Here is a 22,374-nt window from a genome sequence, read left to right on the forward strand (position 1 = left end):
CTTGGTGGGAGGTGCCTGAGCCCTGGACCTGGACAGCAGAGCCATCCTCGCCATCTTTCCCCATTGGTGTCAGCTGCAGCGTCCCTGTCATGGGGCTGACCCTCGGCCTTGTCTGGGGTACCCCCTCCTACCCCCAACCAGGTGACCTCTTAACCTTCTGTGTTAAGCATGAGGAGTCCATTTCTGGAATATTCTCCTTCCCTGCAAAGCCAGAGCTGGTGGCACACGGGGCAGGGCCACCTGCACGCTGGGGCCCAGGGGAGCTGCCTCTGCCACCCCCTCCACCCCCACGGAGGCCCCAGCTCCCCAGTGTGGGTGGGGCCTCGGTTTGTTCCCTGCCCCTCTCACACTCAGAACACCCCACGGGAGCCACCCTGTGCCCCGATGGGGACAGCAGGCACCCTGGGGGACTTACCCTTCTGAGGTATGACCCCAAGCCGGCCGGCTTCGGCTGGCACATCCGTGCCTGGGAGGGGCCGCCGATCACCTTCCGCAGATGAAGGGCTGTGCTCCCTCCCGCCAGCCCCTTGCCCTGGCTCAGCGCTGCCCTCCCGCGGCTGCAGTGGGGCCCAACGGCTGTGCAGGCTGTTTCTCCAGCTCACTCCTGGGCCCCAATGTGCCCCGCTTGGGGCCTCCCCCGGACGGGACGCTGGGCAGAGGCTGCAGCTCTGAAAAGGACAGCTGAGAAGTGAGCCACCACGGGCTGTGTGGCCACAGCCTGGCGGATCAGGGCGCTGCCAGCAGTGACAAGGCTTCCTGGGAAGAGAGGCTGGTCCTCGGGAAGAGCCGCCTTCCCTCCCGTCCCTGCGGCCGATCGAGAGCCGCGGAACGTGGGGCTCGTCCTGGGGCAGCGCGTGCCCTTGCCTCGGCCGGGGCCCCACAGGCGGACTGGACAGGACACGCCGAACCGGCCAGCGGTCTTTATTCGGCCCCTTCCCTTTGCGCCAGCCCCTCCGGCAAGCAAAGTCCCCGCGCTGGGCGGCCACCATGGGCCCGGCCTCGGGATCCAGCGGGCGCCTCACTCCACGGGGAACTCGCGGCGCTCCCGGGTCCTGCGGTCTCAGCCCCTGCGCCCCGCGCGCGGGACCGGCCGCTGCTCACGCCGCGCAGCCCTCACCCACTGGCCGATGAGGGCGGCCTCCAGCTGTCGCGCCTCCAGCACGGAGGGCGGGTCTTCCGGGTGGGACGCTCTGGGGGGCAGGTGGGGGCGTCAGCCGGCGGGAAGCCCCAGCCCCGCCCCGACCCCGCCTCGCCCCCGCCCCGCCGCCGCACGTACCTGAGGTCCAGGTGATGCGCCCCCCCGCGGATGCCGACGGCGACGACAGAGGCGCTCACGTTCCGCCGAATCTGGGGTCGGCGGAGGGACCTCCGGTCAGGCGCGTACTCGGGCGGGCGCGCGGCCTCGAAGGGCCCCCCCGAAAGGAGACGCGACGCGGAGTGCGCCAGGTGCGGGTCCACACCGAACAGGCGCGAAAGAACCAAAAGCGGAAGCGCCGGGAGTCATGAGGCCCGAGCAAAGCCGGGCAGGAGCACGCGTGTGCGTCTCGGCGGAGATCCCTGCGCAGGGTCACGTGGAAGCACTAAGGGGCCACAGCTGCAGACACAGCCGGGGGCTGGGCCCAGAGCGCCGGGACCCCGTGGGGTCAGAGGCCACCGGCCAGGACTCACCCCGCCCCCTGCCCAGGGGTCCAGGTCACCGTTGGAAAAGATGATGTTGCTGGCAGCTCTGAGGTCTGCAAGGGACACAGCGGGGGTGGTGGGCCGGGGCCGGGGCTGCGAGGGCAGGGCGCCGCCCCCACCCCACGCCGGCCTCACCGGCCCCCCAGAAGCTGGTCCGCAGCCAGTCCCGCCGTGGCCACACGCCCCAAGTGTCCAGGCAGTACTGCTGGCGGAGTTCCTCGGTGAACGGGAGGGCGGGGAACATGTCGGTCACGTTGTTGCTGGCAAAGGTCAGGCTGATCTCGGTGCAGGCCTGTGGATGCCCCAGCCGCTGTCAAGCAAGCCCACCTGCCCACACCCCACCGCAGGTGCCCGGCCGCCCACACCCCACACCTGGTAGTCCCAGGCCTTGGCGTTGGGGCCGGTGCCGCAGCCTGTGGGGTCGGCACAGCTGCGGTACAGCCGGTAGATGTCGAAACAGCGCTCCGTGCCCGAGGCGTTGTAGACCAGTCCTGGGGAGGAGGGGTGCTGGGGCCAGGAAGCCAGACACAGGCACCGCATGCTCGGGCCACCAGCCTGTCCCCCGGGGAAGGGTCTTGCAGGTGGGCAGGGGCTCTGGGTCCCAGTGAGGAAAGCCCCTGGGCCACCTGCTGGGGGTCTGGGGTGAGCGCAGCCCCGAGGGCGGGCAGGGCTGGGCCCCTCCGCACCAGAGGCCCTGCCGAGCAGCACACCCTCGCGGGCCGGCCCCAGGCAAGGCTGGGAGGGGTCCTCAGCGTGGCCACTGCCTCCCCTGGACTGCTGGGTGGTCACGCCCCCAGCCCACACGGCCCACGGCCCCACTAGGACAGGAGGCAGAGCCCCCAGGCCAGGGCTGCAGACGTGGCCCCACCAGGCCCTGCGCCAGCGCTGGGGTCTCCATGCTCGCCCAGTCTGGGGCCGAGGGGAACACGTACCTGCCAGAGCCCGCAGCCCCGAAATCCTCTGAGCCTTACTCAGCAGCCGGTCACAGCCCACCTGCGTGGAGGGGCACAGGCGCCTCAGTAGGGCCCCCTCGCCTGGCTCCACCTTCCCAGGACCCTCATCCTGGGGCCGGAGCTGGGCCCTTCCCTGCCCTCGGGACACAGCCTCTCCCCGTGCCCGGGAGGAGGTGCCGCACCCCGACAGGGTTGGCGGGGAGAGGCCCCATGAAGTCGGTGGGGTATGGGTAGTCCATCATGGCCAGCACGGTGAAGGCATTCCGGGCAAACACAAAGAGCTGGGTCAGGTCCTTGGGGCCCGAGAGTGGCTGGCAGGTGCCAAACTCCCGGCTGACCGTGTCGTAGGCTGCAGGGAAGGGCAGAGACGAGGCTCCAGAGGCTGCGGGCGTGTGGGGCAGGGGCAGCTCGGCTGGGGGTGCTCACCTCCCCGTAGGAATAAGTCCTTGATCTGCCGGAAGGCGTCCCGCACACCCTGGGCACATTTGGGACTCTGGCTGGCAAAGTCCTGGAGAAGAGACTGTGCTCGTGCAGCTGCTGCCCCCGGGTCGGCGGGGAGAACCCAGACCCTCACTCACCGCCGTGACGTCCCGGAAGAATTGGGCGGAGTCTCCGAGACCTGCAACAGCTACAACAGGTGCGCTGGCCGCCAGCGCCCCGGCCACCAGGTGGGGGTACTTCATCCTCATGTAGGCGCTGAGCATGCCTCCGTAGCTGGGCGCAGGGCACAGGCTTAGGGATGGGCCCCCATACCTACCTCCTCTCTCCCTTCTCAGAGGCCCACAGGTGTGAGAAGGACCTAAAATTCTACGAGCCCCAGATTCCACCCTGGGCCCTGCCAGGTGCAGCCGTCACTGGGAGGGGCACCTGGTGGGCCCCCTGGCCTGGGGACACAGCTGAGGCAGAGGCGGGCGGGGCCTCCCCACCAGTGAGGTCAGCACTTCCCAGCCAGTGGGGTCGGCTCTGAGGGAGGGCAGGGTGGGCTTCCCAGGGGAAGAAGCCTTAGGAAAAGGCAGGGAGGTGGGGGTCAAAGGGCACCGCAGCCAGTGGGGCGGAGGGGCGCTGGGCCATGGGGAAGGGAGGAGTGGGGGGGGCGGGCTCGGCCTAAAACCCCCTGGCCTGGAGGACAGCATAGGCCCTGCGGCCAGGGACCCACCTGCCCCCGAAGGCGATGGCAGGGCTGTCCTGGGCCCCGAGGTCCTGGCGCAGCGCCTGGAGCAGCACCGCAAAGTCGGCCAGGGCCTGCTCCACCGTCAGCAGCTCCGTGAACCCGCGCCTTGTGGACCACGCACCGAACGGGAGCGACTTCCCGTAGTACCGCTGTGGGCAGACAGGCAGGGACCACTGACCCGCCGCCCCCAGCCCCCGCCCGCCTGCCCGGGGTGACCGTCCGGGAACCGCTACCCACGTGCTCTGCAAAGACCAGCAGGGCCCCCTGCTGGGCCGCCAGCTCCGAGATGAAGCCCGAGTTGTTGGCGAAGGACCACACATCCCCCTCGTTCCCGGTGTAGAAGAAGATGGGCCCCTTGGTCCTGTCCCAGAACTCGTCTGTGGGGCGGAAGCAGGTGGGGGCTGGTGAGGCCGGGGCTGGGCGAGCCGGGGCTGCCGGCAGGGCAGGCGTGACCTCACCTGACACCAGGAACCGCTGGGGGAAGGTCTTATTGCCGAATCTCTCGAAGTTGAAATGGTCCAGAAGCTGCTCAAAATACCTCTCCTGGAAGTTGGGGTCTGTGGCTCTGCGGGCTGGGAGGGCAGGGTGAGGGTGACGGTGCCACAGGGCCTCGGAGGGGGCAGGGAGGGGGGGCCGCCGCACCCACACTCACCCCCGGCCTGGAGGCTGTGCAGCCCGAGCACCAGCAGCAGGACTGGGGCCCAGGAAGGGGCCGGCCGGGCCGCGGGTGCCTGGTGCGACGGGCTCATGCCTGGGTTTGCCGGGCGGGCACAGGTGGTCACATGATCGGGGGTCACATGACAGTTGGGGGCTGCCTCACGTGGCAGCCTGGGCGGGGCTGTCCGCTCCGCAGGACAGTGGCTGGAGTCCCAGGCAGCGTAAGCAAAGGTTCCTGGGCACCCACTGTGTCCCGCGGAGACGGTTGCCATGGGGACACATGAGCAGGCTGAGGTTGAGGCCTGGTGCTAGGGGGGCACCTGTCCTCCAGAGAGGCAGCAGGGTCCCTGGAGGGGTGTCTGTGAGGGGGGGAGGTCCCCTGGGGCTGCGGATCCTGGGTGGTCTCCATGGCCTCAGCACCAGCTTGTCCTCCAACCGGCGGCTGCAGCCCCCATGGGGCTGGCGCTGGGCCAGGGCGCGTCACCTGCCCTACTGCCCAGCCCCTCCCAGCCCTGGTCCGTGGCCCGCTGTGCTGCCAGCCCCACGAGGACAAGGCCCCAGGCTCCCAGGCAGGGTCAGGAGTAGGGAGCTAGGGTGGCAGGGGTCCCATGTGGAGTGACAGCACTCAGAGAAAGGACACTGGGCTTATCCAGGTGACAGCAGGGTCTGGGCAGGTGGATGACCGAGGGCCTCGGAGCAGGCAGGAGTGTGGGCGGCCCCTGCAGGTTTGGGCGGGGTGGGGGGTGTGGCTGTTGACTCCTAAGAGCCAGGGAGTCCTCACCCACTCTCCTGACGGGGTCTACTGTGCCCACGTGGCCTTCAGGGTGAAGGGATGGGGAACCGCGGGCCTCTGCCCTCCAGGGAGCACCCAGAGGGTGGATGGTGCCTGGTGAGGGGCCAGCTCGGCCACGTGTGCGGCTACATCCGTCCAGTGTGGCCAGACCTGCTGGGGCCGCGGGCCAGGACGGTGGGGGTGGGCGGCCCAGCCTCAGCCTGCAGAAGGAGAGGGAGTCACCCCGTCCCCACTCCCAAGACTGTCTCTGACCAGTCTGACCCCTGACCCCTGGCCCAGCCGTCCCTTGTGGGGCTGAGCGCGGAGGACTGGCCACACAGTCAACCCTTCCGCTGCCCAAGACTGCCTGTGGCTTCCGGCATAGTGACAGAGATGTGCCCATGTCACAGTAGCACAGTAGTCACCTTGTGGTCACCCAGGGCCACACCACGGCCCCCACCGCAGGGCTGGGCTGCAGGCTCCAGCCGGGCCAGTGTCCCGCAGAGGGGCTGTGCTCGAGGACCTGCCCCCGCTTCAGGGCGCCTCGGCCCAGAGCCTGGCCGGCCGGCTCCCAGCACACCAGGCTTCCGGACGCTGCGGTGAAAGCCCCACCGGGCCGTGCACGCCTGGCTGTGCCCACAGGAGGGGCCTGCAGGGCAGCTGCTTCCTCTCTTGCCCATGGCCAGGCCGCCACGGCCCTGCCAGACAGCAGTCAGGGGTTCCTGGGCTGGGAAGGTGCCCTGCACGAGCCCAGTGGGGCTGTCGGGCCAGGAGCTGCCTGGGGGCTGAGGGTGGCTGTGGCCACGCTGCCCACATCCCTCAAGGGGGGCTGGAGTTTGTCACTCCACCCCCACCACACAGAGCCAGGCCAGGCACCTTTGGGAAGGTGGCCCCTGACCTTGGACAGCACGAGGAACTGGCAGGAGGGCTGGCGCCAGGGAGGCAGGCAGACCTTCCATGACCACCAGACACACTGAGGGGTGCGGCGCCTGCAGGAGGCCCCACCCAGGGTCCAGGTCTCCCCAACTGCTGCCCACCGTCACCTGTGCCCAGTGGCATAGCCCAGTCCCACACCTGCAGCTGACACGGAGCTCTTTGGGGACCTCTCTCCGCCCACTCCCCAGGCAGGACTTGAGCGCAGGGCAGATGGCACACCTGCGGCACACCTGTGGTCCCAGCGAGGCCAATGCTGGGGGTCTGGACTGCAGGAGGTCAGGAGAACCTGAAACCAAATCCCTCCCTTGCAGACCATCTAGCCACACCTGGTGGCCCTGAGCCACCTCTGTGGGTCCAGAGCCCTCCCCTACCCTCCACAGCTCAGACTTGGGGGCCACGCTTGGCCCCTCACTACCATCTACTCTCCCTCCACAGACCGGGGCAGGTGTGAGCCGCTGCCCTTGCAGACACTGTTCCCAAGCAGGTCCGACCCCTGCAGTGTCTGTAGTTAGGGCTCGTTGGTCTGTGTGGTGCATTAAATACTAATACATAACATAAAATTTACCATGGAACCACTTTCAAGCGTTGAATACAGTGGAATTAAGTACATTCACAGGCTGGGCGCAGTAGCTCATGCCTGTAATCCTAGCACTTTGGGAGGCCAAGGCAGGAGGATCACTTGAGGCTGGGAATTTGAGACCAGCCTGGGCAACATAGTGAGACCCCGTCTCTAAAAAAAATAGAAAAATTAGCTGGGCGTGGTAGTACCCTGTAGTCCCATCTACCTGGGAGACTGAGGCAGGAGGGTCCTCCACCCTGGGTGACAAAGCTAGACCCTATCTCTTAAAAAAAAATAAAGTGCAATCACAATATTGTGCACTCTCACCACTATTTTCCAAACTATTTCATCACCCCAAAGAGAAACTCTGTAGCCAGTAAACAATAACCCCCCTAGCTGCCCTTCCCCAGCCCTGGCTTCTCCGTTCCGCTTTGTGTCTCTACGAATTTGCCTACGCCAGATGTGTCATGTAAGCAGAATTGTACAGCATCCGTGCTTTTGTCTCCGGCTTGGGTTCACCCATGTTGTAGCATGTCAGGATCTGACTCACCGTCACGGCTGCTCCATGGAGTCTGCACACATGTTCCTCATCCACTCACCCATCGGCAGACACACAGGTGTACTGTATCTGTTTGAGTCTCTGCTTTCAGTTCTGTGTCTATCCCAGAAATGGATTCGCCGGATCACGTGGTAATGGCAGGTACATAGAAACATAGCTGATCTTGTGGAAGTTGTGCCCTGCAACTTCGCTGAATTTACTAACTCTAGCAGCTTTCTTGTGGTTCTTTGTGATGTTCTATGTGTAGGATCAAGTTATCTGTGAGTAGAGGTCGTTTCACTTCTTTCTTTCAAATTTGGACGCCTCTCATTTTGTTGTCTAATTGCTCTGGCTCAGCCTTCCTGGACAGCCTGGCCGGCAGGGGTGGAAGCGGACCTCCTTGCCACACCCCCGTCTCAGAGAAAAGCTCACGGGCTGCTACCACCGAGTGTGAGGCTGGGTTTCTCCTCAAGGCCCTTTTTCATGTAGAGGAAGTCCCCTCCCATTCCTAATTTCCTGAGTGTGCCTACCATGACAGGATGCTGGGTTTTGTACAACACCTCTTGTCGATTGAGATGCTCATGTGTTCTCCCCCTTTATTCAATTTCTAGTTACCACGCTGGCTGGTGCTGGCCTCAGAATGAATTACGAAGCTTTCCCCTGTAATTTTTGGGCAGAGTTTGAGAGGCATTGGTGTTAATTCTTCCTTAATGTTTGGTAGAAATCACCAATGAAGCCATCGGGAACTGGCCTTTACTTTGTTGGAGGGTTTTTAAAAAAATTATTGTGTCAACTTCTTCTGACAGGTCTGTTGAGATTTTTGTATCTTCTTGAGTTAGTTCAGGTAATTCATGTGTTTCTGGGACTTTGTCCATTGCATTTAGATTACCCAATCTGTTAGCTCACATTTGTTCGTACTATTCTATTGTCACCCTTTTTAGCTCTGTAAGGTCAGCAGTAATGCCCACTTTCACTTCTGATTTTAGTTATTTGTGTCTTTTCTTTTTTGTCAGTTTACCCAAGGGTTTGTCTATTTTGTTAATCCTTTCAAACAATCAGCTTTTTGTTCTAAAATGCTATTGTCTTTTTTTTTTTTTTGAGACAGTCTCGCCCTGTCACTGCCCAGTTAGAGTGCAGTGCCGTCAGCCTAGCTCACAGCAACCTCCAACTCCTGGGCTCAAGCGATCCTCCTGCCTCAGCCTCCCAAGTAGCTGGGACTGCAGGCGCCACCACCACACCCAGCTAACTTTTCTATTTTTAGTTGTCTGGCTAATTTCTTTCCATTTTTAGTAGAGACAATGTCTTGCTCTTGCTGAGGCAGGTCTCAAATTCCTGGCATCAAGCGATCCTCTCACCTCGGCCTCCCGGAGTGCTGGGATTACAGGCGTGAGTCACCACGCCCGGCCGATGATAATTGTCTTTCTCTTCTGTTTTACTCTTCTCCACTCCACTCTCTACTGTGTCCTTCCTTCTCCTTTGGGTTTAGTTTGCTCTTCTTTGTCTAGTTCCTCAGTATGTAAAGTTAGGTCATTGATTTGAGATCTTTTATCTTTTTCAATGTAGGTTGTTTTTTTCACCCCCGTCAAACCTGCCACTGGAGCTGCTCCAGAAAGGAGTGGCCGAGGACTTCCCACAAGGGCCCACCCCAAACCATCCCACCGGGGCCGCCTGGGATTGCAAAGAAAGCAGCACTAGATGCCAGGGTGCTCAGTGCACACGGGGGACTCACACACAGGCTGCGGCGCATCCTCACGGTGAAGAGCAGAAAAAGGGACGTCCTACCCAGGTGTAGCCTTGAGGGGGGCTCAGAGCAAGGATTTGGCCCAGGGCCAGGGCTGGTTTCTTTCAGTGTTTGGACAACAAACGGAACACCTTTATCAGTCCCTGGAATGTTCGAGGGCCCAGGGAAAAACGTGCAGCCGGCCCGGTCACTGAGTGGTCAAGGCACCTGTTTCTTGGTCCCACAAGAGAAGAGGCAAGGGGAACCGGGGCTGACCCTGTTTATGGGGACCCATTCCTGCCTGAGCACTGCCTGTGCTGGGTCCCGTAGGTTCCGGTATGTTCTCTTTTCATTTCCATTCTTCTCCAAGTCTTTTCTAATTTCCCCTGTGATTTCTTCTTTGACCCATTGCTTAAGAGTATATTGTTTAATTTCCACGTATTTGTAAATGTTCTACTTCTCCGTGTTACCGAACTCTAGCTTCATTGCATTCTGGCTAAAATATACTTTGTATTATTTCAGGCTCTGAAAATATATTAAAACTGTGTTTTGTAACCAACATGTGACCTAACATACCTCTATCACAGAGAATGTTGCACGTGCACTTGACAAGAACACGTAGTCTGCTGTTGGGTGGAATATTCTATACACGTCTGTGAGGTCCAGTTAAATTACAGTGTTCAAGCCCTCATTTCCTTATTAATTCTCTGTCTACATATTCTATCCATTATTGAAATCGGTTGACTGAAATCTCCAAATATTATTATAGAACCTTCTAGTTCTCTTTTTAATTCTGCCAATGTTTGCTTCATATATTTTTGGGGCTCTGTTGTTTGTGCATGTATGTTTATAATCCTTAAATCTTCCTCATGAATTAATGCTTTAATTAATACATAGTACCCTTATCTCTTGTAACAGTTTTTGAGTTAAAGTATATTTTGCCTAATATTGGTATAGCCACCCCAACTCTCTTTCAGTTACTATTTCCATGGAATATCTTTTTCCATCCTTTTACTTTCAATCTCTTTGTATCTAGTTCTCAGTGGCACCCAGGTCACAGAGCTTCTGCTTCCAGAGCCAGCTCTGACAGGTGCCTCCTGGGTCCTCCCGCTGCCTCCACACCCGGCTCCAGTCTCCACTGCCCCCGGCCTCTGGCCCCCCAGGACTAGGCCTGGCCCCTTCTTCCACCTTTCCAGACAACACGCCACCTGGACCCGGGGACTCCCAAACCTGTCTGCCCGGCCAAGGGTCTGGGCCCGACGCCATCGGCCCACTGACGGCTCCACACCGCCTCCCAGGCACTTCAAACTGGGCAGCTCTAAAGCACAGTGCCTCAGTGTCCCCAGACTGGTTCCCGCTCGGCCGTCACTGGACACTCCTCCCAGGGGACCCTGCCCCCAACCACACACACATACACACGCACACGCACGCATGCACACAAACACGCGCACACACACACACACACACACACACACGCACGCACGCACTGCCCAGCCCTGTGCAGCCCTCCTCCACCCACACGGCTACCCCACAGCCAGGCCACTCTGGTCTTCCCGCCTCCTGCCCTCCACGTCTCCGCCCAGCGGCCAGAGCAGCTTTCACAGCAAACATCTCAGACCACTCTTCCACTGACACCTCCAGGGCAGTCCACGCCCCTCGAGGACCCAAGGGACAAGCTGGTCTGACACGAGACCCCTCCCCCGCCCCCAGGGAATTTCATTTCCCTGGAACATGCCCGGGCCCTCCTGGCCTCAGGCAGTTTCCCTCAGGCTCAAGCCCGGCTCTCCCCACCCTGCCCAGGGCCAGCGGCATCTCAGCCTTCAGTTCCGATCTGGACCTCGGTCCCACGTCCTCGGAGAGGCTGCCCGGGCCCTCAGGACACCCCCCGCCCCCCGCCCCCATTATTCGTCCCCTTGTCCTGTTGTCTCCACACAGGGCACACGCCACGTGCTACCTGCCTCTTCCTGTTTGGTGCTGGCTTCTCACCAGCCTCTCCCACCAGCTTGTGGCCACTGAGCAGAAGGGACGGGTCTGTTTTATTCATCACTGTGAAGCCAGCACCTAACACAGGACCCGGCCCACGGTCGCTGTTCAGAGAGAACGAAGGAAAGAATGTGCCTTTCTTTCCCCAGGTGTCGTCCAGCCAGCCCAGAATGAGTGAGTGAGAGGTGGAAGTGTAGCACAAATGGCAGGAAAACCACTCTCAGTCTGTTTGGAACCTCACTGACTAGTTTGAGAAGCTTCTGGAATGGGCCTCGGAATAACTCCACGCGTGGTTTATTAAAAGTACCTGTGGTAAAATCTCTTCTGGGTCGGCAGCTGCCTTCTGGGGAGCCGGTAAGACGGGTGGCTTTGCTGGCTTCAGCTCGGGCATTTCTGGCCTCCCCTTCTGCTCTTCTGCCGGCCGGACGCTCAGAGCTGAACAAGAGAATCTGCTTTATCTCAAACATGTCACAAGGCCTGGAAGAGATTTAAACTGATCATCAAAACACCTCGCAGGTGTCATTCATTACGAAACAGCATAATGAGACCCGGAAGTCACTGAAAGGAATTCGACAAAGGCCAAGGGAATGAAATCTGTTTCAAAGCACCTGGCAGGCTGTGTCCTCACCTACCGCACACACCCAGTGCTTGACCTCGGCACTTTCCATTCCAGAAAGTCAGCTCGGCGGCACACAGGCAACTTATCTGAGCAACCTGCAGCGGCTCGTTAGCTTTGCCCCTAAAAGCAATCTTAGCGAAATTCAGAAGAGTCTCCACGTCCTCACCAGAGCACGGTAGCGACCGCTAGGAAATGTGTGGTCACTCAGGTAATTTTTAGACCGAGCGTTCGAGCTCACGACCTGATTTACTCTGTGGAAGAGGCAGCTGAGGATACCAGTACTCACACTAGAGACCTAGAGCGCAGTCAGACAGCGTCAAATTAACATCTGTGTTCTAGCCAGGTGGTTAAATACAGCTCTGCCTCTTTCTTTCCCTTCATTTCTTGCCAATTCGCTGCCATATATGCCTCCTGGAACTGTTTAAAGTAGAATGCAAGGTCGCTTCCGCCCACTCAACCCTCAACACAAGCATCACGTTCAGGCACACGTGTTTCTGATACCTTTCCACCGGTCAGTCAAGCTGCTGTAGGACAGGAGTCCACAGAGAATCAGAAAGGCCAAGAGGAAGAGAATCACATTCCGCTGTAATCGCGACAGTTGCTTCCATTTCTAAGGGAGGGACAGAGAATGACATTTCTTACGGGAAATAGCCACAACTGGAAGTCTCTGCAACTGTCACACATTCAGTGAGGACAATGAGTAATTCACAAAGATCCAGCGTTCAGACCCACTTGTTTTGAACGCGGAGAAGTTCCTTCTCAGCAGGGATGACCCTGCTGGGACAATCTACAGATGTCATGAGACACGGGCTCAGGTGGGACGAGGATGAGAACAAATGCAGAAACATTCCCGTCCTAGCTCATCAGCAGCGGGGAAGACTCCCGGGATTCCCCGTGTTTGGCTCGGACCCCCGTGCAGCCCCTGCATCTGCCCGGATGTGGTCGGTGTCCATGCCCTTCGGCCCGAGACCAGCACGAACACACCGCTAGTTAGCCAAGCACGGCCCCTTACTCGTTGTACCGAGGGCAGAGTCCAAGGGGGGGACCTCGGTTTCCGCTCCAAGACGGACGCGCCTGGGGCAGGACCTCGCAGAAACAGGAACGAAGCCCAGATAACTGGGGCTTCGGGCCCCCTGCCCCGACCGCATCCCGCAGAACTCGGCCTCCTTAGAGGGCTGCAGGCAAGCCGCCCCGCAGCTTCCCAGGCCCCGAGTGACACCTGCTCCTTCCTGCGGGACCGGGGTGGGGAGGGGCAGGCCCGGAGGGCGGTGGGCCGTGCGGACCCTCACCCTCCAGCACGAGCGCGGCCGCCAGCTCTTGCCGTGGTAGCTCTCGCCCAGGCTCAGCGTCACCGAGATGAAGTCCCGATGTGGCGACGGCCCGGGGGACCCCGCCCACTGGCGGCGTCAGGAAGTCCGACTCTGAGAGGGGCCCAGCGCGTCGCCTCTCCGACTCTCGCGGGCAGTCATTGCAGTGCTGTCAATACTCAGCCCGTCGCGCTGCTGCGCCACTGCGCGTGCGCGGCGTGATTCCTGTTCCTTCCGACCCCCGCCCCCGCCACTGCGCCTGCGCGCGCCCCCGCGTGTTCCAGTTTGCCGGGTTATAGTTTATGGCGCCTGCGTCAAACACCTACGCGCCTGCGCTCTGACCTGTCGTCACCGCGCCTGCGCACATCTCTCCGGACGGTAGCCGTAGCCATAGCAACCGCGCGGCCCTGGTTTGCGGTCGGGCGCGTGGTCTGTGCCTAGGGCTCCGCGAACCTTCGCCCTTTCGGGCTCCGGACGCGACTCCTCCGGCCTCGTGTCGTCGCGTGGGACTCGCCTTGCCCTCGCCCTCGCGGGGCGACGCGCACACCCCGCGAGCTCGGCCCGGGGACGCGGCCGGGAGGCGCCGCCATATTTGCAGGGAGCTCCCGTCGAACCTCAAGCCCGGCCCTCCTGGGTTCTCTGCAGGCCGGGCCGCCCACGGCTTCCCGCGGTGCCGGCCGTGGCATTGGTGGGCGTCGGAGGGCTCCCCGTCAGCGCCCCTCCCGCCCGGCACTCGGCCTGTGTGACCCTGCTCCAGAAGGCCCCCGCCCCGGCCCCTTCCCTGGGGTCTCCGCGGGTCTCTTCCCGCAGTGGGGGTTGCCGGGACCAAAATGAAGTCGGAGGAGGCCACGAGGAAGCCCTCCCGAATACACGCCTGTAAGAAGACTTGTCACAGGACATGCCTACGGGTACGCTAGTAGCGGCACTTATCACAAGAACTTCCTCAAGATGTCAGTGTCCCGGATTCACCGCTTGCACGGGGACGCTCGCCAAGCGAAGGATGTCTCAGCCAATGAGCTAATGCCAGCTCCTGTCACAAAACCCTGTAACCTTTGGTCTTGGTGACCTTTGGTTTCAAAACAGCTGACGTGGACTTCTCCTTGCCTTAAGATTCCCCTTTTCCCCACCACCTCGCCCCACAATGCCCGTGGCCTGCCGTCGTTTGCATGCCCTGAATTGCAGTTCCCAGTTATTCCCGAATAAAATCATTTATCATGGAGAGCCTGTCTCTGAGTTTCTTCCCAGGTTGACTCCCCGTGCAGCTCTGCCGTCAGTGCCAGCAGTGCCCTCAGCTTGCGTCCCTGCCCAGGATGCAAGTGCAGGAGGGTGAGTCACCAGGCTGCCAGGGCTGGGAGTGCAGGAGCCCAGCCTGCAGAGCGCCCCAAGTTTTCTGACCCCCTGGGTCTTCTCAGGCCCTTCTGAGACCGTGGTGTAGAGCCGGACGGGAGCACAGGGGATTCCTGGGCACCCCAGAGTGGTGTCAGCCCTCGTGTGGTCTCCTGCTTCCGGAGGGGCCCCCAGGGAGCTCCAGGCCTGGGACACAGCTGTGAACACCTGGTCCCTGTTCCCACCACCCATGTGCTGATCAGAAACTGCACTTGCATTTCCCGGAAGCACCTTGTTTATTGGAAATGTCCCCTTCATAGGACATCAAGATATCAGCCATCTTTCCAAACTCAGTTGTCTCATTAGTGGTAGCCTGGGGTTAGGGATGGTGGGCTGGGGCGTGGACTTAGGTATCATGAGGGAGGTCTTTGTGGTGACCGAATGGTTGTGCATCTGGGTTGTAGTGGTGGGTGGGCTAATCTACACGTGTGATGACTTTGAGCACTGTGCCAGTGTCACATTCCTGGGGTTCATATCGCCCTATAATCATGCAATGAAGGTACATCTGCTGGGGAAAGCAGATGAAGCGTAGTTGGGACCTCTGTGAAATTTTTTGCAATCCTATATGATGGCATAATTATTTGAAAATGTTTTTTTAAAATAAGTTGTTTCAAAAATTTCCCTACTAACTGTACTTTTGTAGAAAGGAGGCTGCATAAGTCTTCCAGCCCTGGCCATGAAGGGCAGCTGTGCCCTGTCTCACACACGGCTGACCCGCTTCTGCCCCAGGACGTCTGCTTGTCTGGGTAGCAGCTCACAAAAGAGTCCTAAGGTAAGTGGTTTGCTTCTGAGGTTTGCAACAAGGTGACTGGCAGTGCCTGGCTGGAGGCAGAAGTCTTGTGAATTTTGGTTCTAAGAATGGCAAGGCGTGGACCTGTCCCTGCTGTGAGGATGAAGTGAGACACAGCCCTTGTCCACTCTATGCCACTGGACAAATCAGTTGCACCTGAATCCATCCTGCCAGATAACATCCCTCCTCCAGGGGAAACAACAGGGATGAGTGTAGGGTCCCCATTTGTGGCTGTGGGCTGCAGGGGTCGGGGCAGGTGAGAATTCAGCAGCAGGCTCTCTTCACATGCTTGGGGAGAGGCAGGTGCTGCTGTCCTTTCCCGGATGAGAACGCAGGTGCAAATCAACAAAGGCACTGTACCCTGGAGCAGCAGCACCAGGGGAAGGGACCCAGGCCAGCTGGTTTCCCCCAGCCTCGTCTGCAGTGCAGGGCTGCGAGAAAGGGGCCAGGGCACCAAATACGGAGGCTGCCTCCCCATCCCAGGAACTTGGGAGGAGCCCGAGCACCAAGATCTGTAAGACACTTAGGCAGGCAGGGTGAGGGGTGGTGCTCCTGACTCAGTTAAGTCCCAGATTAAGCAGCAGCCATCATAGGAGACCACCGGTACAGGTCCCACTGGTCTTGGGAGAAGCAGGTATAACTCTACGGCCTGAAGCCCACGTGGGTGTGGCTGAGAGGCTGAGGCTTGGGGAAGAAACAGGAGGCATGGGGTGCTGGCTTCCGTTTCAGTGTCCCAGCCGAGTTTCTCCCAGAGCCACTTCTATCGTGGACAGTTGAGCCCCTTCTGTGGGGGGACCAGGCTGTGACATCCCCGCCTCGCCCCGCGTACTGGTTCAGCTGCCAGGGAAAGGGTAGCCCATTTGAACATGCCCCGTGAGGGAATGGAACCTGTCCACCTCGTTCCACTTTCTCCTCTGTAGCGAGCAGAAGGGCATCTTGGCCGTGGCTAGTGCCTTCTCTCCCTTGGCGGGGAATATGGTGGCCAGGGCTGGCTTCCCAAGGGACAGCCTGTCCTGCTCTCCCCAGCTGACACCACACCTCCAGGGCCCCACCAGAAGCCTCCTTTCACCCCATTCTCCAAGGTCCCGAGTCCCTCTGCCTGTTGGCTGGACCCCACAGCAGGCTGCAGTCACTAATGTCCAGGGGTGACAGGACAGGCCCCACCCTTGGGGAGTAAACCAGCACGTTTCTGTGTCCTGCAGACTGGAAGTGCACGGCAGCCTGCTTTCTCGTGCCTGGAGCCCCAGGCCAGGGCTGGCCGTGTGGGAGTGCGTCAGGACTCTGGCGGCTGAAGCACCCTGGCCTGGTCCTCATCCAGGACGAGCGGGGACTGGAACTCCTGGCCTTGCAGGTACACTTCCAGACCCTAGAGACAGGCAGACCACAACAGCCAAGTGGCCACAGCCCCCAGGCAGGATTCCAGGTCTGCCAGGAGTCAGGGAGGTTTCTAGAGGCCGGGACCAGATGCCCACTCCAGGGCCACCTAAGACCCCACCAAGACCCCAGGCCAGCATGAGACCCTTCTGACAAGCTCAGGCCTGCAGGCCTGACCTAACCAGGGGGAGCAGGGGACAGGGCCACCCCCAGTCAGATGGCAGCAAAGGGCTACGTCTCTCTCAGCAAGGCTCCCAGAAAAGCCTGACTGGCCCACCAATGGGCTTGGGCCTGGGTTGTCCCACACCCGCCCCTCCCAGGACTCGCAAAGGCCTCAGGACACCCCACCCCACCCCATACCTACAAAGTTTTCTGAAACTTAAGGACCCATCTGCCCTGTGGACAAACTGAGGCAGAGCTGTGCCTTCTCCATTCAAGCACTAGCCTCTCCCCAGACAGTACTCCTCGGATTCACACAAGCCCGACTCCAGAAAGCCCCGGATGGGGATGGGGGACTCTCACCTCTCCAGAGTAAGTCAGTAAGGGCGATATCTCACAGACGGCCGGAGGGTCTCCCTGCAGGGGCGGGCTGAGGGAAGTCGGGTGTCAGCATCCACCTCCCAGGCGCCGGCCCCGGTCCTCCCCAGCACCACCCCAAACAGAAGGGGGCTCAGCAGGCTGAGCTCCCTGTAGCCCATTCTCAGAGAGCTGCTCTGTCTCTGTTCACCGCAGACGTCCTCCTGCGACAGGCCCCGATGTGGACTAGAAAGCACCCCTCCCCGGCACCCCACACAGAGCCCAGGCAGGTGTTGTTGGTGGTGGCAGCAGACACTCAGGGAGAAGGAAACCAAACATCCTTTTCTTTCCCGGCCCTGAGAGCCAATGCGCCCTGCTGTCTTCTGAAAGCCATGCCTGGGTTTTGGTTCCAAAGCTCATGAATAAGTTGGGGAGGGCTCAGCCCCTTGGCGACCCCTGGATCCCTGAGCAGAACTTGAGGGGTCACCATGCAACCTGGAGCTGGCTGGGCACATGGCCACTTGGACCTGGTGTAGTGCCAGGACAGAAGCCCCCTCCTCAGCTTGTACAGCAGCAGAGCCAGGAGGGGCCTGGGGCTGAGGATTGGGCCCCTGACAACTGACAGCACTTCCCTCTGGCTGCACCTCAGGGCCCACGCTCACCTGGGCAGCTCGGGGAGCCGCGCCCCGTGTGCGTCCAGGAAGCGGGCCCCCGCCTGCAGAGCCCACCGGTAGTGCTGGGCGAGCAGGGCCCGCCGGGCGGTGCAGGGGCTGTCCCTGTCAGCCGGGTCAGCATTCTTCAGCGGGGAAAACTCCTCTTCCCGTAGCACTTCAAAGGCAACAAAGTTTCTGGCAGGGAAAAGGGCTAGTCACCGAGTGTCCCAGCTCAGAGGCCCTGATCTGGGCAGGTGAGGGCCGGGTGGGTTTACAGTGACTAAGTGAGGGTCTGTTCCCATGAGCAGCAGGCCTAGGGAGGAGCCCCGCAAGCACCGAGTGGCTCTCTGTGCCTGAGATCGTGGGGATGGCCCAAGTCCACTCTTCCATTCTCAGCAGCCAAATGCCCAGACCCTGGGGCCACAGAATCAGAACCACATGGCCCAGGAGCCGCCCCAGCAACTCAGCCTGGAAACACCCCCTCACCCTGGGTGAGGGGCAATGGAGGGCCCAGGAGGTGGGACCAGTGTCCCCCCACAAGGACTTCCACTGCCCCTGATGTTCCTTGTGCTCCCACCCCTGGGGCCACTTCCCCTCAGGGGCAAGAGCACCCTGGCCTTCTGCCCAGACCTGCCTGCTGTGCTCCAGACTCCTCTCTGAGCCTCCACTGCCCTGCCTGGCTGGGCCTCGGAACCCACCACCAACACGGAGAGAGGAGAGGAAAAAGTAAAAGGTGGCCGACACTAACTTAGCAAACTGGAACACATCGAACACAAATTTCTCCATCTTTATCCCGTTCGGTTTTAGCGGCTTTACCAGATTTCCCTCCTCATCCACGTACGGAACTTTCTTCACAGCCACATGTGGCTTCAGCAAGGGCTCACACTCCCTGGGGGCAGGAGGGCACAGGGAAGGAAAGGTACAGTTCAGACAGCACATCTCTGGGAGCCTTGTCCCCATCTCTGGGCACACCTGTCTGGGGGGACAGGCTGGCAGACGGACACACAGGGAACAGAAGCAGCGGAAGCCGAGCGGGACCTCCAGGGAGGGGACAGGTCTCTCCCTGCACCCCAATGCAGAGGGCCAGGCACCATCAGCCACGTCCTGCCCAGGCGGACAGAAGCTGGCAAGCCATGGGGCAACGGGGCAGTTGCGCAGGAGGAGAAGGGAGACTTGACCACAGAGCCTCACAGCAGTTGCCGGGAGAGCACCGCTCATGTCAGATCTCCAGCGCCTCTGTTTGTTTAAATGCAAGAACCGTTCCACGTCCCAACCCGTCAGCTGCTCCTGACCACGGCCCAGCCAGCTCAGGCCAGATTCCTGTCGCTGTAGTGGCCCAGGGCCCTCAGCCCACTCTGGCCCTGCGGGTCGCTGGCTGGCGCAGGCCACTTGATGCCCCACACCTGGTGACCATCTGGAGGAAGCCTCGGGTGAAGAAGTGGTTGCAGATGTTGCCTGCGTTGTAGAGCAGGCCCCCATCGGAGGCTCGCAGCCGCGCGGTCTCCGGGCTGATCTCGCTGTACTCCACCACCTGGGGAACGCCGTCCACCTGGCACACCACGCCCACAGGTTCCTCGGGGTATGCCTTTTCCACCACCTGCAGCAGCGACCAGGGATGGGCTCAGGGAGCTGGGCGTGACCAGGCTGGGTGGAGGCGGGGCCAAGGCCGGCGGGGGCGGGACCAGGCTGGGTGGAGGGGCAGGCCAAGGCCGGCGGGGGCGGGACCAGGCTGGGTGGAGGGGCGGGGCCAAGGCCGGCAGGGGCGGGACCAGGCTGGGTGGAGGGGCGGGCCAAGGCCAGCGGGGGCGGGACCAGGCTGGGTGGAGGGGCGGGGCTGCCCCTCACCTTGGCGCCACAGTCCGCCCCGCGTAGCACACAGAAGCCTATGAAGGCTGGGTCCGCCAGCCGCACCAGGATGTTGTCCACGCAGTACACGTGCACGAACTCCACGCCCCGGCGCTCCATGTCCTCCAGGATGTGGTGGTCCGCCAGCGCGCAGTACAGGCCGCCGTTACCGTCTACGGGGAAAAGAACCGGCCCTGCCGAGGGCTCCACCCAGGCCTCCCCAGCTGGTCCAAGCCATGATGGAGGCGGGCTCTGGGTCACTATCTAAATAGCCCTGCGGGTGTACCACCCCACACGTGGGAATCAGGGCCCAGAGAGAGGCGGCAACTGGCCCAGGACCACACAGCCTCCTGGCAGCCTGGAACCCAGACATCTGGACCCCCAGGTGCACTCCAGCTGTAGGTTGGGCTGTCCGTCCCCTGGCAGGGGTGGGCCATACCTGGGGCCATGGCAACTTTGTCTTTCCGCTCCAGGATGGCCTTGCCATCAAAGGTCACGGCAGGCAGCATTCGCTGCTCAAACATGATCACGTTGGCAGGGTCCAGGTGGAAGAAGTCGTGCTCCTTGAAGAACTCAGCAGTGGGCCCCAGCGTAAACTCACTGGTCATGATGTACCTGCAGAGGAGGCAGGGTGAGCCCGGCCCTCCCGGCAAAGGGGCTACGACTGGGGATGGGGGCGGGGTCAGGCCTCAGGCTGGACGGTCCAGGGCTGTGCTGGGGTTGGGACTCAAGTCCTGGTCGGACATAGGGCTGGGGCTATGGGAGGGGGCCACTCTGGGGCCGAGGCAGGACGGGGAGGACACACCAGGGCACGGTGCAGCGGGTCCCGCGGCGCTCACCAGCCAGCTGCTCCACCCGCCGAATCCGTTCCGCCTGCAGCTGGTACAGCGTCTTCCCGCTGGGCAGCCCCACACGATACATGCCCTTGGGGTAGGCCACACCCAGGCGAGTACCCTGCCCGCCGGCCAGCAGCAGGACGGCCACCTTGTTCAGGGCAATCTGGCGGAAGCCTGAGGGTGAGGGGCGCCGTGAGGGGACGCCTGGGACCTGCCATACAGCCACCCTTTCACTCTGGGGCCAGCCAGACCTGGGCCTGGGCTCAGACTTCGCACGCATAAGGCGGGAGAAGACTTCTCAAAGTGGCCAGGCAAACCAGCTCCTCCGAGCGCCCGGCTCCCCGCCGCGCCTACCTTCCTCCTCCCAGCGCCGTCGCGTCTCTGGGTCGCTGCGGCTCACGCTACCCACGCGCTCGGGGGGCAGAGGCCGCAGGCTCGCCGCCAGGTCGGACGGCCGCCCGGCGGGGAGCGCGCAGGCCGCCGCCGCTTGCCGGCAGTGCTCTCGCAGCGCCTCGGGCTCCAGCGGCGCCAGCTCGGCCAGAAGCGCTGCGCGCGCCCCGGGCGCCAGCTCGGCCCAGAAGCGCAGGAGGTGCTCCTGGCCGGCGCGCCGCAGCCCGGCGCGCACTTCCCGCTCCGAGGCCATGCCGCCGCTACCGCTGCGGGCCGCCGAGCTGGCACTCGTGACTCCCGCGCTCCGACCAGTGTCACGGGACCGCCGGGCGGTGCCGACCCCGGAGGGGCGGGCCCAGGACGTCCCGCCTCCACCGTGCCCCGGGCCTGGCCCATACCCTTGCTCCGGGACCCCGACTCCGCCCCGGTGCTCTCGCCCCGCCCCATCCCGCAGCCCAGCAGGCTTGGTCCTGTCCCAGAGCTGGGCCCCAACCCCGCCCCCTCTCTCAGCCTGTGCCTGCCCCTCTGCGTCCGCCGAGCCCACTCTGAGCCTCTGCCCCTGGCCGGGTCCTTCCGGCTCGCGTCCTCATCCCTGCCCTGCTCTGGGCCCCGTCTCCGCCCCAGGCCCGAAAGCCCTGTCCAGTCATGGAGCCCAGCCCTGGCCGGGTCCCATCCCCGCGAGTACGCTCCCATCCCGGGTCCACTCCGTGTCCCGCCCGGAGGGATCCTGGGAACCTCCGAAGTCGCGACCTCCGGAGAGGACAGGGGAGCTGGACCGTTGCGCTAGGGGAGGAAAGGCCACCGATGGGGTCCCCGCGCCCGGGGCTCCCCGCAGGGGTTCTCCGATCGACCTGGCTGACTTCAGTCCTAACCTGCCCTTCTGCCTGCCCGCAGCCCTGGGCAGCGGGGGCGTCCGAGGGGAGGCCAGGTGCTGTCCATGCAGCCGTGTTTGCACTTGCCCAGGGCGCAGTGAGGAGGCCAGACCAGGTCCGTGGGTGCGGGGAGAGCTGCCGGCGGGACCGGTGCCTGAGCAGGAGCCAGGAGCGGCGCACCCCTGGGGTTCCCTCCTTCACACCCCCCACCTTCCCATTGGCCCTCACCTACATTCTTATTTTAACTATCAAGTTTTAAAATATCTTGCTTGTGAAAAATCTGAAAGGGTAGCTTCTGCCACTTTGAGACAAAACTTTCTTTTAGAAACCAATTTTATTAAGTCTAAAAGTAATACATGCACGTGTTTTTTAAAATGCAAATGATGCTCTAGGACCAAAAATGAAAATTAACATCTCCCTCAGGTCTGCCCCAGGCTGACTGCTGTCAAGGCAGGTTCTGCACACAGGCCCCTCTACACTCTCACTGAGTCAGAAAGGGGAGCCTCACCGGGTGAGGCCCACAATCAACTCTCCTGGACCTGAAAGTTGTTTCTCCAAGAATGGCCTTAAGCACACCGCAGGGCCTGTGCCCTTGCTGCTCCTCCGGCCTGCAATGCTCTTCCCCGGAAAGAAGTGTGACTCTCTCCCCCACCTTGTGGGGTCAGCTCCTGGGGAAGCACGCCCAGGCCACCTGAGCTCAGAGGCACCCGACCACGCCCGCCCTAATTTCTGAGTCCTGCTGCCCCATGAGATGTGAACGCCACAAAGGCAGGATGCTGTTTGCTGCACTGCTCTGCCCCCGTCGCCTTAGACCAAT

At 61.7% G+C, this 22,374-nt stretch overlaps 2 protein-coding genes across 5 annotated transcripts; both read right to left on the reverse strand.

The window, feature by feature from the left end:
- Window positions 1-905: 905 nt before the first annotated feature.
- DPP7 (dipeptidyl peptidase 7) lies at window positions 906-6,842 on the reverse strand. 2 transcript variants are annotated; one of them, XM_045561989.1, is made up of 14 exons: window positions 6,735-6,840; window positions 4,457-5,454; window positions 4,263-4,376; window positions 4,042-4,181; window positions 3,790-3,953; window positions 3,212-3,347; window positions 3,060-3,141; window positions 2,816-2,982; window positions 2,613-2,673; window positions 2,053-2,171; window positions 1,816-1,972; window positions 1,669-1,733; window positions 1,277-1,347; window positions 906-1,190 (listed from the first exon to the last, which is right to left on the reverse strand). In XM_045561989.1, exons 2-14 carry the CDS (start codon window positions 4,731-4,733, stop codon window positions 1,061-1,063), a joined length of 1,683 nt encoding a protein of 560 aa, XP_045417945.1. In that variant the 5' UTR covers window positions 4,734-5,454; window positions 6,735-6,840; the 3' UTR covers window positions 906-1,060. The 2 variants fall into 2 exon arrangements, with proteins under 2 accessions (XP_045417945.1, XP_045417944.1); XM_045561988.1 differs by having other exon boundaries at window positions 2,053-2,673; window positions 6,735-6,842.
- A 7,656-nt stretch (window positions 6,843-14,498) lies between these two features.
- Window positions 14,499-20,945, reverse strand: UAP1L1 (UDP-N-acetylglucosamine pyrophosphorylase 1 like 1). Of its 3 annotated transcripts, none has more exons than XM_045561992.1 (9): window positions 20,650-20,938; window positions 20,265-20,469; window positions 19,899-20,074; window positions 19,460-19,632; window positions 19,018-19,211; window positions 18,363-18,503; window positions 17,624-17,809; window positions 16,968-17,034; window positions 14,499-15,908 (listed from the first exon to the last, which is right to left on the reverse strand). In XM_045561992.1, exons 1-9 carry the CDS (start codon window positions 20,936-20,938, stop codon window positions 15,714-15,716), a joined length of 1,626 nt encoding a protein of 541 aa, XP_045417948.1. In that variant the 3' UTR covers window positions 14,499-15,713. The 3 variants fall into 3 exon arrangements, with proteins under 3 accessions (XP_045417948.1, XP_045417949.1, XP_045417947.1); XM_045561993.1 differs by having other exon boundaries at window positions 15,815-16,437; window positions 20,650-20,945; XM_045561991.1 differs by lacking the exons at window positions 14,499-15,908; window positions 16,968-17,034 and having other exon boundaries at window positions 17,702-18,503.
- Between the last annotated feature and the right edge of the window lie 1,429 nt (window positions 20,946-22,374).

Source organism: Lemur catta, chromosome 10 (genome assembly GCF_020740605.2).
Source record: "Lemur catta isolate mLemCat1 chromosome 10, mLemCat1.pri, whole genome shotgun sequence".
Lineage (NCBI taxonomy): Eukaryota > Metazoa > Chordata > Mammalia > Primates > Lemuridae > Lemur > Lemur catta.

Coding starts and splice junctions, on each gene's coding strand:
- DPP7 (XM_045561988.1), bottom strand. CDS start 4,733: ATGGCAACCGTCTCCGCGGGACACAGTGGGTGCCCAGGAACCTTTGCT. Junction 1,973..2,052: donor CCAAGGCCTGGGACTACCAG/GTGTGGGGTGTG, acceptor GGGCATCCACAG/GCCTGCACCGAGATCAGCCT. Junction 1,191..1,276: donor GCGCATCACCTGGACCTCAG/GTACGTGCGGCG, acceptor CCTGCCCCCCAG/AGCGTCCCACCCGGAAGACC.
- UAP1L1 (XM_045561991.1), bottom strand. CDS start 20,938: ATGGCCTCGGAGCGGGAAGTGCGCGCCGGGCTGCGGCGCGCCGGCCAG. Junction 20,075..20,264: donor ACCCGCTGCACCGTGCCCTG/GTGTGTCCTCCC, acceptor CCTCCTCTGCAG/GTACATCATGACCAGTGAGT. Junction 19,212..19,459: donor GGGCGGACTGTGGCGCCAAG/GTGAGGGGCAGC, acceptor TCGCTGCTGCAG/GTGGTGGAAAAGGCATACCC.